At 57.5% G+C, this 15590-nt stretch overlaps 1 protein-coding gene across 2 annotated transcripts; it reads left to right on the forward strand.

Moving 5' to 3' along the window:
- Window positions 1–62: 62 nt before the first annotated feature.
- Window positions 63–11737, forward strand: ADAMTSL4 (ADAMTS like 4). Of its 2 annotated transcripts, none has more exons than XM_030324468.1 (18): window positions 63–153; window positions 2604–2708; window positions 2895–2952; window positions 3232–3584; window positions 3801–4476; window positions 4725–4827; window positions 5544–5680; window positions 6043–6247; window positions 6480–6652; window positions 6806–6917; window positions 7021–7206; window positions 7402–7531; window positions 7873–8077; window positions 8421–8597; window positions 8888–9094; window positions 9207–9386; window positions 9659–9803; window positions 9956–11737. In XM_030324468.1, the coding sequence occupies exons 2-18, from the start codon at window positions 2689–2691 to the stop codon at window positions 10090–10092; spliced, it is 3204 nt and encodes a 1067-aa protein (XP_030180328.1). In that variant the 5' UTR covers window positions 63–153; window positions 2604–2688; the 3' UTR covers window positions 10093–11737. The 2 variants fall into 2 exon arrangements, with proteins under 2 accessions (XP_030180328.1, XP_030180329.1); XM_030324469.1 differs by having other exon boundaries at window positions 7873–8056.
- Window positions 11738–15590: the final 3853 nt, after the last annotated feature.

Consider the following 15590-nt stretch of genomic DNA (forward strand, 5'->3'; position numbering starts at 1 on the left):
GGCGGGGGCGGGCGCGGGGGCGGAGCCGCGGCCAGAGGCAGCAGTGTCCCGAGCCGGGCTCAGGGGCCGCAGTGGCCGCCGCGGAGCGAGGCTGCCTCCAGGGAGCGTCCGGGCGCAGAAGGGTTAACGGGCCGCTGGGGCCGCGCGGAGCAGGTACAGACCTCCCCCTCCCCCGCCCCGGGAGCCCCGGCCCCGGCCGCCCTCTCTCCCCGGGTCCCGTTAGAGCCCCCGCCGCGCTCGCCAGCGCCCGCCCCCGCGCCCCGTGCCCCGCGGTCGCGCCCCAGCCGCGACCCCAGCCCCAGCTCTGTAGCCTCGGAAGATCTTCCAGTCCCTGGGGTCGAATTTCTGGGGAGGGCGTTCTGATCCTGTGGAACTCTGGCCCCATCACCCGGGCGGAAAATCAGCCAAAATTCCTACTAAGTCACGGAGCGAAGTTGGAAAACATACCCAGGACCTCCCCGCACGCGCTGGCGTCCCCTGCTCTCCTCCTCCAGGAGGGGTGTTCCTGGACGGTGTGTGCCCCTGCCACCCCCTCCAGTTCTGGAGATGGGGCTGGGGACCCTGGGAGGGATGCCGACGGGTGCCCCTGATCCAGCTCAGCCTGATGATTAGAAAGGAAGGACACCTGTTGGAATGGTCGTCCAGGACCCAGGAGAGGCTGGCACAGTGAGGACAGAGTTCTGACCCAGGCTAGGGAGTCTCCAGACAGCCCTGAAACATGCTGTTCCACCCCCTGCAGCAGTGACCCATTTCCCAGAAGTGGGTCCCTCTGGGGGTGAAGGGTGTGGCCCTTCCCAGGTCTCCCCTTCTTGATCCTCACTGGCCAGTGTGGAGGTGTGGCCAGGAGGAGCCCAGGTTTGTCCAGACCAGTCTCCAGCCTGGCACCAGGGTGACCACTGCTGACCTCTCCTTTCCTCACCCTGGGCAGAGAGACACACCAGATGAGGAACATGCAAAGGGGGAGAAGCACAAATGTGTGTCTGTTTCTGCAGCGGAGGGGGTGTCGGCCCCCTGCCCAGCTGTGCAGGGGGTGGGGTAGGACTTTTCCAGAGAGGGAGCCAGGCCTGGCCAGGGCTCCAGGAGTTCACGTCACCCCCACCCCCACCCCTCACTTCTCCAGGGAACTGCCGAAGCCAAACCCAGCTCAGGATGGGATTATGTGTACTGGATAGACCCATAGAGACAGCAAGATACAGACCCTGGGGGAGCAGAGAGAAGCAGAGGCTGAGAGGGAGTGGAAAGGGTGGGTGCCCAGCAGCAGAGAAGGGGCAGACAGTGATCACACCCCCATCTCTCCTCTTCAGCATCAAGGCACAGAGTCAGGCAGAGAGCTGAAGGCTTGGGTGGACCATTGGCCCTTCTCTGGAGCCCCTACGCCCCCATCAGGGCGGAGCTGGTGACCTCAGTGGCCAGCCCAGTGGGGGGGGGGGGAGGGAAGAGCAGCCATCAGCAACCCCTTACCAACCCCAAGCAGCTGAGGTGACCCTGTGCACTCAGGCTCGTCCTCCGCAAACCTTCCCTTACATTTCCATGTCTTGGGGTCTCAGGGAGGGGAATGGGGCTGAATGTTGCTACCCCCAAGCACATTCCTGCCCTCCCCTCTGCCATTTTCCTGCCCCTGAGCTGGCCCACCTCAGCATTAGCTCCTTGGATTCCTCTCCCGGGTGCCTTTCAGATCCAACAGAAACATTTTTTTTTTTCCTGGAAAGCAGAACTAAGAGCGGGTTGAGGAGTGGGGGTGGGGAGGGCTTGTGGGAGGGAGCTAGGGGCTGGAGGGGTGGGGCAGCTGTGGCTTTGAGACCAGGGGAGGTTTCGGAGCTCCACCTCCCTGCTAATGGAAGCTAGACTTGAGGAAGGACTTCCCGGCTCCTCAGAGTGCGAGGTGTGTGACTGGGGAGCAACGGCCCCTCTGGCTGCATCCCTCCTGCCCGGGGGCCCCCCTGCCCATCATGGTCGCACCTGAAATGAGCCTTCGTTACAGGGAGGGGTCCCCTTACATCGCAAGGGGAAAATCACCTGCTTCTCTACAGATTAAACCATTGGCCCACTTAGTTTATCCCTGGGCTAGAAAGTGTTTGAGGCAGAGATCTGCCTGGGGCTCCAGAAGGAGCTTAGTTTTAAAGGGAAGAAAATGCTGGGAGGCAGGTAGGATATGGAAAGCCCAGAGCGGCCTCCTGTCACCTCCTCAGAGCCGGCATCTGGCATGTCCTCGCCCAGGCCTCCCTCCTCAACCGTCTGGGACCCCTGGGAGGGCGGGAGGTGGGACCAGAAGAAAATCATCTTAGGGGAGATGTGCGCGCCTGTGTGGCCTGTGTGGCCTGAGCTGGCCTGGAAACAGCCCCTGGTTGGGATGGGGGAGGGGCTGAGGAGTTCCTGCAGGCTGAGGAGAGGGGACTGGGCCACAGTCGGGAACCCCCACCCTCCAGTCTCGGCAGGCGGGAAGGGGCAGCATTCCTTCCCGCTCTCACCCTTAGTGTCAGAAAAGGGTGGGACGCCCCCCCCCCCCGAACCTCCATCCTCATTCGATGTCCTGAGGAGCCATCCCTGCCAACCCCAGCTCTCTGGAGACTGGAGAGGTAACCACCGGGCTTCTGTCCCCGCAGAGCGCGCCCCCTGCACGCTCAGATGCCGGAGTAGCGTGTTTACTTCCTGTCCCCTCTCCCGGCCTGGGGCTTCAAGGGAGGAGCGATGGAGAAGTGGGCGGGCAGGTAAGCTGTGGGGCTGCCGGCTGCGGGGGCGGCTCTGCTCCTGAAAGTGACGGATAGGCCACTACTGGGCGGGGCGGGGGCAAGTGATGAGTGACTTCTGCTTTCTGAGAAGCTGGCATCAGGATGCGGGGAGCCTGCTGGGGGTGGGGGTGGGGTGTTGTGACACCTCCTCTGGCCGGTTTGCAGGTCCCAGTTGTGCCTGATGCTGCTTCTGTCCCTCCCTGAGCTCTGCCTGGATCAGGAGGTAAGCCAGGCACCAGAGGCTGGGACCCTGCCCCCTTCCTATCTTCCACCCCACTCCTACAGGCCTTGGAGTGATGGCCCCTTTCGCATTTGCCCTCCCAGCCTCCCTCCCACCCCCCAGCTCACTAACTCTTTGCCAAATAACATCAAGTCTCACCTGTGCTACCGAATGTGCCCTCAGGCCAGTAACAACAGCCCCAGCCCTCAGGCACTGGAGTGGATACTCTGCACAGTTACGCGAAAATCCTTCTAATTTTGTCTGACCTTTTTGTCCACATAGGTGTTGTCTGGACACTCTATTCAGACACCCCCTGAGGAGGGCCAGGGCCCTGAGGGCATCTGGGGTCCTTGGGACCAGTGGGCCTCTTGCTCCCAGCCCTGTGGAGTTGGGGTGCAGCGCAGGAGTCGGACCTGTCAGCTCCCTACAGCTCAACACCAGGGCCTGCCCTTCCCACCCCGGCCCCCAAGACACCCAGAAGCCCTGCTCCCCCAGGGTCAGGGCTCCAGACCCCAGACTTCCCGAGAAACCCTCCCCCTGTACAGGCCACAGCCTCGGGGAAGAGGTGGCCCCTTTCGAGGTCCTGCTTCCCAGTTAGGGAGAGCAGAGGCCCAGGAGATTCCAGCAGCTCGGAGGTGAGGCTGGGATCCGGGGAAGGGTGGGACTTGGGTCAGGGGCGGGGCTTGGGACTGAGGGACCGGGAGTAAAGGATGCGTGGCAGCGGGAGGCTTATCTTTGGCGCTCAAAGTAGACGCCGGGAGGAGGGGGGGGGGCGGGGGCGGGCCGGGGAAGAGGCTGGGTCGGACTGAGCTGGCCCGAGCTGTGACCGCGTGTCTGCTACACCTTCTCAGATCCCGAGTTCGAGACCCCATCAAGCCGGGAATGTTTGGTTACGGGAAAGTGCCCTTTGCTTTGCCACTCCATCGGAACCGCAGGCACCCCCGGAGGCTGCGCAGATCCGAGCTCCCCCACACCTCAGTTCTTTCATCCCTGACTCCAAGAACAGAGCCATCTTCCACAAACCACACAGCTCAAGCTCAGCTCCCTCCTACAGAACCGTCTTCCCGCCCCCTGTCCCCCCCAGCAGAGCCCGGAAGCCCCCATGCTGCTCAGACAGAGGGGCCTTCTAGAACCAGGCCTGCCCCCACACGGCCCCACCCCAGAGCCTCTGGCACAGACATCCTCTTGTCCATCCCGTCCCCAGGGGACAGTAGCTCTTTCCACATGCCCCCTCAGCCAAGAATGCCAAATTCCCAGGGTCGGGCCAGTCTCCAGGTGCCAGACAGGCACCCTAATCCTTTCCTTTCTGCCCCTCGGGGCAGAGGTCACCAGACCCAGGAGCACTGGAGTCCTGGGGGGAATCTTCAAGGGTCCCTCATGGAGCCTGCCCCTCACTACCCAGATGGCTGGTTGCCTCTGCTGAGTGCTGGTCCCCACTCCAGTTCCCTCTGGAGCCTCTTTGCTCCCAGTAGCCCTGTCCCAAGATGTTCTGGGGAGAGTGAGCAGCTGAGAGCCTGCAGCCAAGCGGTGAGTTCTTCCTCAGACCATCCCCTCCCCAGACTTGCAATTCTGCTCCCCTGACCCTGAGTCTGGGGCCTCGGCTTGTCAGATCGGGACCTGAGGGAGAAGGGCCTTGGCATCTGACCTCCTCAGGGTAGGGGCCTTGGAGCTCTTCCACAGACCCGACCTTCCCTCCCACACCCCCAGATCCAGCCCTGACCCACACCCCCATTTTCCTCCCCAGCTTTGACTCCTCTGTATCCCCCCCACCTCAGCCCTGCCCCCCTGAGCATCCAGACCCCCGGGCCCTGCAGTGTTCAGCCTTTGACTCCCAGGAGTTCATGGGCCAGCTGTACCAATGGGAGCCCTTCACAGAAGGTGAGGTTTGTAGCCCCCCCTGGGGAAGCTGAACTGGCTTAAGATTGGGGGATGGCAGGAAGAGGGAGACACCCAGCCCCTCTAGATCTCCTCTGGAGGCCCTTGTATTTCCCTTTTGTGAAATATTTTCTTTTATTTCCCAGGGCCAGGGCCAGGGTGAAGAGACAGCACAGGCACAGAAAGGGGAGTGGGTTTCCAGACAGGACGCAGCTGTCAGATGACGATGGGATCATCAGCAGAGGGATCGGGCTGGGAGGGGGAGTGTCCAGAGGCACCTTCTGGCTGGCCTCCTCTGGGAAGTCCATCCCAGGAGGTGGGGTCGACATGAGAGGGGCACGGTCAGGGAGACAGCAGGGCGTGGTGCACCGTGGGCCCTGGCTGCTGTAGACCACCTGTTCCCAAGTTCCCATCCACTTGATTTTAGGCCTGTGTCAGCTTGATGCCAAGAAACCCCTTTGTGAGCTCGCGTGATCATAGGTTTCAAGTATCTCCTCTCTCACGATTCACAGCCTCTTCACTGGTCTCCGTGACCTCAACTGATCTGACTCAACTTTTGTGTGACCCTCAAAGGAACCTTTGAGAAAATACAATTGTCATATTCCCTTCATCCTAGTGACGTAGTCAACCTCAGGATGCCCTATAGCTAATTGGGGACCTTTGCCAGCTGGCCTCTCGCCAGGGACCTCAGCTAACCACCCTTCTACCCTGTTTCTTAGTTCAGGGCTCCCAACGCTGTGAGTTGAACTGCCGTCCTCGTGGCTTCCGCTTCTATGTCCGTCATACCGAAAAGGTCCAGGATGGGACCCTGTGTCAGCCTGGAGCCCTAGACATCTGTGTGGCCGGACGCTGTCTGGTGAGGGAGGATGGTGTGTCTGTGTGTGTGCACACGCATGCACACACACACATAGGCATGCACACACAGTCTCCTTAGTCATCATCACAGAAACAAAACCCTAGGCTGAGACTGCACAGAGGAAAGTTCTTCCCTGCCCAGCTGGAAGTGAGAACAGAACCAGGAGGTGAACTGTAGGAAGGACCCCCTCAGGCATATACACACTTCGGTGGAGGCTGGCTGGGGCTGGTGGGCTGGCAGAGAAACACATTCTCACTTGCAGTAAAGATCAAGGTGCAGGGCAAGCTGGAGAGTCCGAAGAGGATGAGGCTGGGGTGCGGTGGTATCTCGTCTCAAGCGGCCCCTGCCTCACTCTCCCCCAGAGCCCCGGCTGTGATGGGATCCTCGGCTCTGGCAGGCGTCCAGATGGCTGTGGGGTCTGTGGGGGTGATGATTCCACCTGCCGCCTCATCTCAGGAAACCTCACTGACCGGGGGGGCCCTCTGGGCTATCAGAAGATCCTGTCGATTCCTGCTGGAGCCTCCCAGCTCCAGATCGCCCAGCTCCGGCCCAGCTCCAACTACCTTGGTGAGTTCTCTGGATTTCCTGAGTCTTGGGTCTCCATTCCATTCCTGGTCTCCTGGTTCAGCCCTCTACACCTGCTCTGAACACAGCAAATGGGCCAAGCAGAGAGAAGTTGGGGCCTCCTTGCCCTGTGGAGAGAGCGAGAGAACGGGGGCATCTGGGGCTCTGCATGGCTTAGGGAGTGCTAGGAGAAGGACATCACGACTGATCTGGTGTCCTGATCTCCAATCTCCAGCCCTTCGAGGCCCTGGGGGCCAGTCCATCATCAATGGAAACTGGGCTGTGGATCCCCCTGGGTCCTACACGGCCAGTGGGACTGTCTTCCTGTACAACCGTCCTTCTCGAGAGGAGGGCAAGGGGGAGAGTCTGTCAGCCAAAGGGCCCACTACCCAGCCTGTGGATGTCTACGTGAGCTTGGGGCCCAGGAAGCTGGACTGCTGGGGGGTGGTGGGAGGCTTTCCCTCTGAGGGCAAAGCTGTGGGTCTCAAGATGGAGGGAAGGCGAGTGGTATGCCCTTCTTGCCTCCCCAGACAATTCATTACCTTCTCTTTCTCTTCCCAGGTGATCTTTCAGGAGGAAAACCCAGGCATTTTTTATCAGTATGTTATCTCTTCACCTCCTCCAGATCTTGAGAGCACCACCCCCGAGCCCCACCTCCCCTACCTCCAGCAGGGTAAGACTCTGCTCCCCAGACCTGGGAGGCAGGGAGGGACTGAAAGGGGAGTCTGGAGGCAGTGGGGTGCATTTGATTCGTCTACTCCACTGTCCTTGCATAGAGATTTTGAGGGTAGAGCCCCCACCCGCTTTGGCGCCCCGCCCTGCGCGGACCCCAGGCACTCTCCAGCGTCAGGTGCGGATCCCCCAGATGCGCGCTCCACCCCATCCCAGGACTCCGCTGGGGTCTCCGGCTGGATACTGGAAACGAGTGGGACACTCGGAGTGCTCAGCATCCTGTGGGAAAGGTGAGACTTTGTGTACCAGCCTGGATTCCGGGCACCCGCAGCCCAGATCCCTGACTTGGCACGCCTGATCCCACATTCAGGAGTGTGGGTCCACACCTTGACTCTGTGCCAAGTCAGATTCCAGTGCCTGGGGCCCCACTGACGCTGGGCTCTGAGCCAGACTGCCTCCCCTGGTTTCCTTCTCATCCCTTTCAGGTGTTTGGCGCCCCATTTTCCTCTGCATTTCTCGTGAGTCAGGGGAGGAACTGGATGAACACAGCTGTGCCATGGGAGCCAGGCCCCCAGACCCCCTGGAGCCCTGCCATGGTCCCCCGTGCCCTCCATAGTGAGTATGACCCCCAGGGAGGGCTAGGGTCCTAAAACACAGCAGCCGTCCCTGCTCAGGATCCCACCTGCATTCTGGGCCCAGTACCCAAGGTCTCCTGGCTGCAGACAGACAGCATGTCAGTAGAAAGGTTTACATTCCCCAGACAGCAAGAAAACCCCGGCAGCCTGAGCCCCACAAGGGAACTCAGATTCCAGGTTCTGAAGATGCTCCTTCTCTGCAGGGCCTCCCCACCCCAAGCCCATCATCCCTTGCCCCACATATGGCAGCCCCACGCATCTCTGTGTCTCTGTTTTCTTCCTCTGCGTCTCTGCCTCTCCCCTGCCCCACCACGCCCACAGCTGGGAGGCTGGCGAATGGACATCCTGCAGCCGCTCCTGTGGCCCTGGCACCCAGCACCGTCAGCTGCGCTGCCGGCAGGAGTTTGGGGGGGGTGGCTCCTCCGTGCCTCCGGAGCGCTGCGGACATCTCCCCCGGCCCAACGTCACCCAGCCCTGTCAGCTACGCCTCTGTGGCCATTGGGAGGTTCGTTCCCCCTGGAGCCAGGTGAGTGGGACTGGGTCAGGAGGCTGCCAGAATGGGAAGGACCCTAGATGAAAGGCACCAGTGAGTTAGAGCAGTGGTTTTTCCATTTTTTTTTTTTTAATCAGCAGAAGCTTTTTGACTGACAAGATCTCTTGTGAGACCCCCATCTATAAAGCAGATAAGACACTGAACCAGGGGTTCCAGCCCAGAGCCACCTGCTCAGCCTGCCCCTCAGCGCATAAAGCCATGTAACTGCCCAGTTAGGGACGAAAGGCAGTTCCTGGTTCCCAGGCCACAGACCTGGAGCTGGAGGCTAGGGAGGAAGCCTGGGGGTCCAGGCTCTGGGATGCTCTCTTACCCTCAGTGCTCTGTGCGGTGTGGGCGTGGCCAGAGGAGTCGGCAAGTTCGCTGTGTGGGAAACAATGGTGATGAAGTGAGCGAGAGGGAGTGTGCATCAGGCCCTCCACGGCCCTCCAGCAGAGAGGCCTGTGACATGGGGCCCTGTACTACAGCCTGGTTCCACAGCGACTGGAGCTCCAAGGTGGGCCCTACACCCCTTATCCAAGCCCCACGTCCCTGGTGCCCCACACCCAGGACCCTTCTTTCCAACACATGTCAGTACGCATAGTACACGTCAGTAGCCCTACTATGTGCTAGATGCTGCTGATGCCAGAAACTCAGAACTAAGTGAGCAAAGCTCACATTAGGGTCCTGGATTCCCAGCACAGGTTCCGCTTATCTGGCTGGTACCCTGGGCACTCCCTAACTCTGGGGATCCAGGACACACCACCCTCACCTCTCCTCCTCCCCTACCCATCACCTTCTCAACAGTGCTCAGCCGAGTGTGGCACAGGAATCCAGCGAAGGTCTGTGGTTTGCCTGGGGAGCGGGGAGGCCCATGGGGCGGGCCAGGAGGAATCAGGAGCAGGGACCAGTGAGCAGAGCTGTGCGCCCGGAAGCCGTCCCCCTGACATGCGTGCCTGCAGCTTAGGACCCTGTGAGATGACTTGGTGCTGGTACACGGGGCCTTGGGCTGAGGTGAGCCAAGAGCCTGGGAGGGGGGTACCCATTGGTGGGATTCCCTGTGGGCCGGTGGGAGTGATCCCTGTTCTTTCTGCCCCTTGCACACCCTCCCTTTCCTGTGTATCAGTGTTCCTCGGAGTGTGGCTCTGGCACACAGCGTAGAGACATAATTTGTGTGTCCAAACTGGGTACTGAGTTCAACGTGACTTCTCCCAGCAACTGTTCCCACCTGCCCAGGCCTCCTGCCCTGCAGCCCTGTCAGGGGCAGGACTGCCAGGACCAGTGGTTTTCCACGCCCTGGAGTCCGGTGAGTGCCTGGCTCCCTCACCCTGCTCTGCATGGACTTCCAGGGAAAGGGGGGCTCCTCTTATGGTATCCCCACTGCATCCCAGGATGAGGCCAGCTGCGATGGTTTACCATTGTCTTACTCCCTATAGACGTGGGGGACCCGTCCATGTGGGATTTCACAGTGTTCCAGGAGAGCCCCCACCCCCCATACTACTTTCAGGGAAGGTGGTGGGGTTCAGGAGGAGCCTAGGTCACAGCGAAGGTCTGATTTGATAGTCGGGGTCTCCCCAGTGTTCTCGCTCCTGCCAGGGGGGTGTGCAGACAAGGGAGGTCCAGTGCTTGACCGCCAACCAGACCCTCAGCGTCCGATGCCCTCTTCACCTGCGGCCATCCAGGAAACGACCCTGTAACAGCCAGCCCTGCAGCCAGCGCCCCGGTAAAGAGCCCCTTTTTCCCCCTAACCCCAATACACTGGACTTAACTGAAGTGTGGGGGAGATGAGAAAGGACCAGTGGGAGTGGGCACTGCACCTCCAAATGGAAGGGTCTGGGTGACTGTCTTGTGCCCCCTGGCCTCCTCTGTCCCCAGATGATCAGTGCAAGGACAGCTCTCCACATTGCCCCCTGGTGGTACAGGCCCGTCTCTGCGTCTATCCCTACTACACAGCCACCTGTTGCCGCTCTTGCGCCCATGTCCTGGAGCGTTCTCCCCCAGAGCCCGCCTGAAATGAGTCCAAGAGACCCTCTCCTCATGGTTTCCACCATCAGTCACCCACCCATCAGCCCACTCTATATCCTCTGGCTCTCCAGCCTGCCCTAGTCTCACCAGGGATGTCCCCTAGGGTGGTTGTGGGCGGCAAGATAACCATCACGATGTGTGTGTGGCTGGGTCTGTGTGTGGTTGAGGGGATGTGTGCACATAGGCCCCACGTGTGTATCTGGGTCCGCGTGGATGTGTGTGCTCACACACATGTATTCTCAAAAAAAGAGGTTAAACTGAAGAGGAATGGGGAGGGACCATGCCTGTTTCCCTGAGACTTTTCTAGGCTGAGAGCTCCTTAGTAATCCAGACTGCCTGGTGACTGGCCTCTCTAACCCCAACTTTGTGCCCTGCACTTCAGTTCTCATGTTCAGGCCTCACATCTTCTAAACCACCCATTTGTCCTCCAACCCCTCCCTCCATACTTAGTCTCTCTATCCCTACCTTTCATAATCAGCTAGGGATGAGGGTCAGCCACTGCCAATCCTGCTTTGCCCCAGAAAGAGAGACTACCTCCCCAGAGCAGGGACCAGCTGGGCAGAAGATGGAAAAAAGAAAGGCTAGAACAAGACACCCTAGCCCCTGCTCCCGCTCCCCACCTCCTAAAATGATTCCCACCCCAGAACTAATTTATTTTTTATTAAAGATGATTATGACAAATGAGAAAGAGGTTCTTTATTGTCCTGATGGGAACCCAGCGACTTGGGCCACCTAGACAAGCAGTGTGAGGTCAGAATGAGGGGTGGGAAGGGGAACAGCGCCTAGAGCCCAGGCGGAGAGTCTGGGCCCAGAAAGGCCAATGAGTGAGCCCCAATCATGGGAGAGGATCCTGGCCAACCTAGGCCCTGCAGGTTGGTCACTGGCCACTAGAGGTCACCGCTTCTCCCGCTTTAGGTAAAGAGTTGGAAGCTTGCTTCCAGAGCTGAGGAGAAACTGCAGGGCCTATGGTGGGTTTCTCAGTAGGCCGAGTCTTTCTATAAAATCTTTTGGAATCTAGTAGCCCTGCTGTCAATGGCAGCTGGCTTTAAAGGGTTTTTTTTGTTTTGTTTTTCCCGTTCTCTTTTTTTGGCCCTGCCTGCCTCCCCCGTCTTTTCTGCTATCACTCATTTATTTCTCTATTAGGATCTTGGTTTATTATTGCTTTTGCTAGGGTAGGGGTAAATAAATTGACTTATGCCCCTCCCCCTTCCCTCAGCGGAAACGGCTGGAGGAGGAGGAGCCTGGCCTGGCTCTAGGGGTTGAGGGCGGGGTTGAGGGCGGAGCCAAGTCAGTACTGGATGTCCTGCCAAAGACACATTCTTCAGAGATGTATCACGCTTGTCTCCCTCCCTCCTTCGCCCTTGTCATCTCTCAAGGTAAATAGCTTGCTAGAGGTGGTGTGTGAGTGAGCAGCCTTTTACATATAATACAGATCCTTTCCCTGACCCCGGCAATTCTGAGGTCTGAGTGCAGGTCTCCACTTCCGGAAGCTACACTTCCAGGGGTCCCTGTGCCTAGGAGAGGAAGGGGGATGCAGTGCAACAGAAACAGATTCATCCGCATTAGAGGCCTCCCTCCTCCCATCCCTGTACCTCAAGTCTGGCCAAGACCGTTAATAAAGACCTGCGGAAACAACTGAACTCTGCTGTTTCCTGAACACATCAAAATCTCATGAAGGATACCAGGACTTCTCTAGCAGCTCCCTGGTGTCATACTGCTGCCTTGGGACTTAGACTCTCCCTGGGTTGGAAGTGGCTGAGAAGGAAGACCTTGGGCAACTTCTTGGGAGGACAGTAGGTGAGGAAGGAGGCCAAGGGAGTGAGGGAAAGGAAAATGAAACTAGCCCAAAGGGAACGAGTGAGGAAAGAGGGTACAAGGCAAGCCCGATGTCAATGTCTCTGAAGACCCTGAGCCTCAAGAGGAGGTGTCAGACATGTTCCTCTCTGTAGTGAACCTGTGAGGGGATCAGAGATGGGGGGGGGGGGGGACTAGGGAAGTGGGGCCTGAGCCAGCCGGGTGGATACTGAGAGCTGAAGGCGGAGTCCTAACATGGAGGGAGGGGTGACAGTGAGTAGCAGGGGCCCTCCCAGCGATTCCTGGAAGCTGCAGCCTGGGCGGTGGCCCCAGCTCAGCTGACTTCCCTGAAGTTCCCCTCCCTTTTAGGGCCTCTCAGTGCTGTTGCTGGGCAGGTTTGGAGTTTGGCCTGAGCCTGAGAACCAATCACAGGTGGGCAATGCAGCCACAGCCCCTCTTAGGGTTCCCCCAACTTCCGCACCTCCTTGCTCTTTCTGGTTGCCCCTGACCTCCCTCACAGCGACCAGCCTCTGACTTCTCAGGATATGGGCTTTTGTTTGGGGGTTTCCCCCTGTCCCCTTTCATTTTATTTTAGAGAGAAAGAGTGTGAGCTGGTGGGGAAAGAGAGAGAATCTCAAGCAGGCTCCATACTCAGCCCAGAGCCTGACACTGGGCTCGATCCCACGACCCTGAGAGCATGACCTGAGCCAAAACCAAGAGTCAGACCCTCTACCAAATAAGCCACCCAGGGGCTCCTCCCCTTTCATTTGAAAGCTAAGTAGGATTCAGTGCAGCCCCTAAGGATTCTTTCCTCGGGTCACTGAAGTCAGTATGGGGTCAACATGGAAGCTTTCAGGAAGGGGAATTTGACCCTGAGCAACCTTTTTCCTGGTCCCATAGAGGGTAGTAGTGTGGCCAGACACCTCTCTGTTGACCTCTGAAACCCTCTAGAGGGACTTGGGAGAGAGGAAGCTGCAAGCCAAGGCCAGAGAGATGTGGTAGAGGGGCCTCTAGGCTTGGTGCACTGGGGGGAATTTAGGGAAGGACTCAGAGGAACTGGACCCCTGAGAATTGAGGTGGGGGTGGGGTGGTTATAGGAACAATCTTGATATGCACAAGAGAGAGCAAGCGTGCAGAGGCCAGCCAGTGTCTTGCTGAGGACTCCTCATTTCTCAGTGTGTGTGTGGCAGGGGGGAAGGAAGGGGTGAACTAATGAGGTCTCAGTTCAGTTAGGTCAGAATTCCTCTCCCCTCCCCCAACCTAGCTTCCCCAGGGTAACTACCCAACCCAATCAAGCTGCAGCCTTCAGACTAAATTTATCTCCTAGACTTCCCCACCCCTCTGGGCCTCCTTGCAAGCAGGTGCTCACAGCTGCAGGGGTGAGTCTGTGGAGACCCATACTCCTCACCCCAGCAGCTTCAGTGCCTGCTAACTAGGAGTGAGACAGAGCACAGGGTCCACTGGCTGGCCTCCCAGCATGGCATGAGTGTCTCAGCCTTGAGGCTCCCTCTCTCAGGAGTCCTCGAGAGCAGAAATATGGTTGGAGGGTCTAGACAGTGGGAGGGCGGAGGGATAGAGTGGGAACAACATGCCAGGAGAAACTCCCCTCCAAATTCTCTCCGACCAGATCCTCTTTAATGTCTCCCTCTCCCCTTCTGCCTAGTTTTACAGATAGAGACTTCATTTTAACTTAACATGCTCCCCCAGCAGAGTAAGCTGAATCAGGGAGACCTCCCCTCTCCTTGCACTACAGAGAATCAAACCAGAATCACAGATTGTAGTTTGGGCGTGAGTGGTGGGGCTGGAGGTTCCCACATTCCTACCCTCCTCCCAACATCACTCAAAACCACCATCTCAGGTGCTGGGAGGCAGCTGGGTGGGAAAGTTAGAGCAGAGGGGGCATATTTGTCACAGGCAGGTGATGAAGAGGTGTTAGCTTGAAACGGCGGGGGTTGGGGGGGACTCTTCCACAGGAAGTAGAAAGCCTCAGGAAAGTACCTAAGTCTGAGTCGATTGAGAGCAATAAACAGGTTGCTTTAACTTCAAACTAGACAGCACAAGTTCTGACTCTGACTTTGGGCTCCTTGACCCCGGAGACTGGGGAAACTCTAGGAGGTGTTTCAGGGTTGAGGTCTGAAGGTAGAATTTGAGGGAGGAATGTGCAAGAGTAGTCCAAAACAAGGTGTACATGGGCATGGCAGGCAGATCCTAGTGAAACAACCAGCCACATGAGCTGAAGGGGAGGTGCAGAAGGAAGCAGATGGACCAGAGCATTTTCTCAGGCAGCACCAGAGAGCTGCTGGAGTGGCCTGGGAAAGAACCTCAGTAGTTAGAGGAGGAATGGGTTCAACTTCAGGCTCTCAGGTTGGGGTTAGGATGTGCATGCCGTACTTTTCCGTGCCTTGCCTGTCTTTCCTCTCCACTATTACCAAGCTCTTCCAAAGCTGTTGTTCCTTAAAACTGAAAACAAGCCACCTCATTTCAAAACACACACACACACACACACACACACCACACAACCTCATTTCGACATGAAGTTATTTCCCTATTTCTGTTTCTCTACTTTGCCTGATGAGGGATTTCTGAGAAATGAAGAAATGTCACCTCCCACAACCTCAGTCTGCAGTTTTGTTTTTTGTTTTCTGAGATGAAGAGAGGGTTAGAGGAAAGGAGTATACTGCTACGCATACAACATTAATTCAAAACTTGACCACATAAGAGAAATGCCCTTCCCAAAGCCCATCAGCCTGGGTGGGCCCACCTTGCCTTAGATCTGGGCTTTCAGGGTCTCAGGAAATAAACAAGCCATCCTCTGAGGAAATTTCAGTAACAAAGCAGCGAAACCTAATAGCTGCTCTTTACAGCAGCCCAGCTGTCCCTCCTGGCCACCATTCCCAACAAGGACAGACAAGGACATTCCCAACAAGGTGGGTAGGAACTGCTCCAGGAGTGGAGGTGTGAGCTGAGGGTGGGGATTCATGAAAGATCTGAGCACAGAAACCTCCAAGGCGAGGTTTCCCAGGTGAAACCCCTACCTCTCTCTGAAGTCTCAACACCTGAGAGACAGCTCAGCCAAGTAGGGGGGGACTCAAATGGGTAGCAAATTTTTTGAAACCAGCTCCCCGTACTAGACAAGAAAATTAACCTTTTTTTGGGGGGGGCACAGAACTGAAGACATTTCTTAATCAAAACAAAGTGGAAAAGTCATCTAATCCAGGATGAAACCTAACAGTTAAACATTTTTTTCCTTGTCTGCTTCCTTGGCTGGCTTTCCCAGCACACCTTGTCCCAGGCTAACTTGAATAAACACACACATGTGACCACATGAGGGCGGGAAGAAAACCAAGTGGGGGTGGTGAAATTCTGAATGGAATGCAGCCCCAGCTAGTTAGGGGGCCCAGGCTAAGACCTCTGGCACTGGCTGCGGATTTATACAGGCAGTGAAGCCAAAACAATGAGCTCATGGGCAAGAATGCAGCCTGTGGGGAAGACTGGGCAGTTAGAGCAAACTGGTTTTTTAACCAGGATGGGAATAGCTGTAATCAAGTCTCCCACGGGAACGGGATTAGGAAGAGTGGAGCCACCATTCAGTATCTTGGGGTCCCGTTAAATAGCTTTGGGAGGCTGTCCTTTATTAAAAGTCTGTTCTCTAGAGTGCACAGCACTCTTGGGTCTGAGTTGGAAAAATTGG

The sequence above is a fragment of the Lynx canadensis genome, chromosome C1 (genome assembly GCF_007474595.2).
Source record: "Lynx canadensis isolate LIC74 chromosome C1, mLynCan4.pri.v2, whole genome shotgun sequence".
In the NCBI taxonomy this organism is placed as follows: domain Eukaryota; kingdom Metazoa; phylum Chordata; class Mammalia; order Carnivora; family Felidae; genus Lynx; species Lynx canadensis.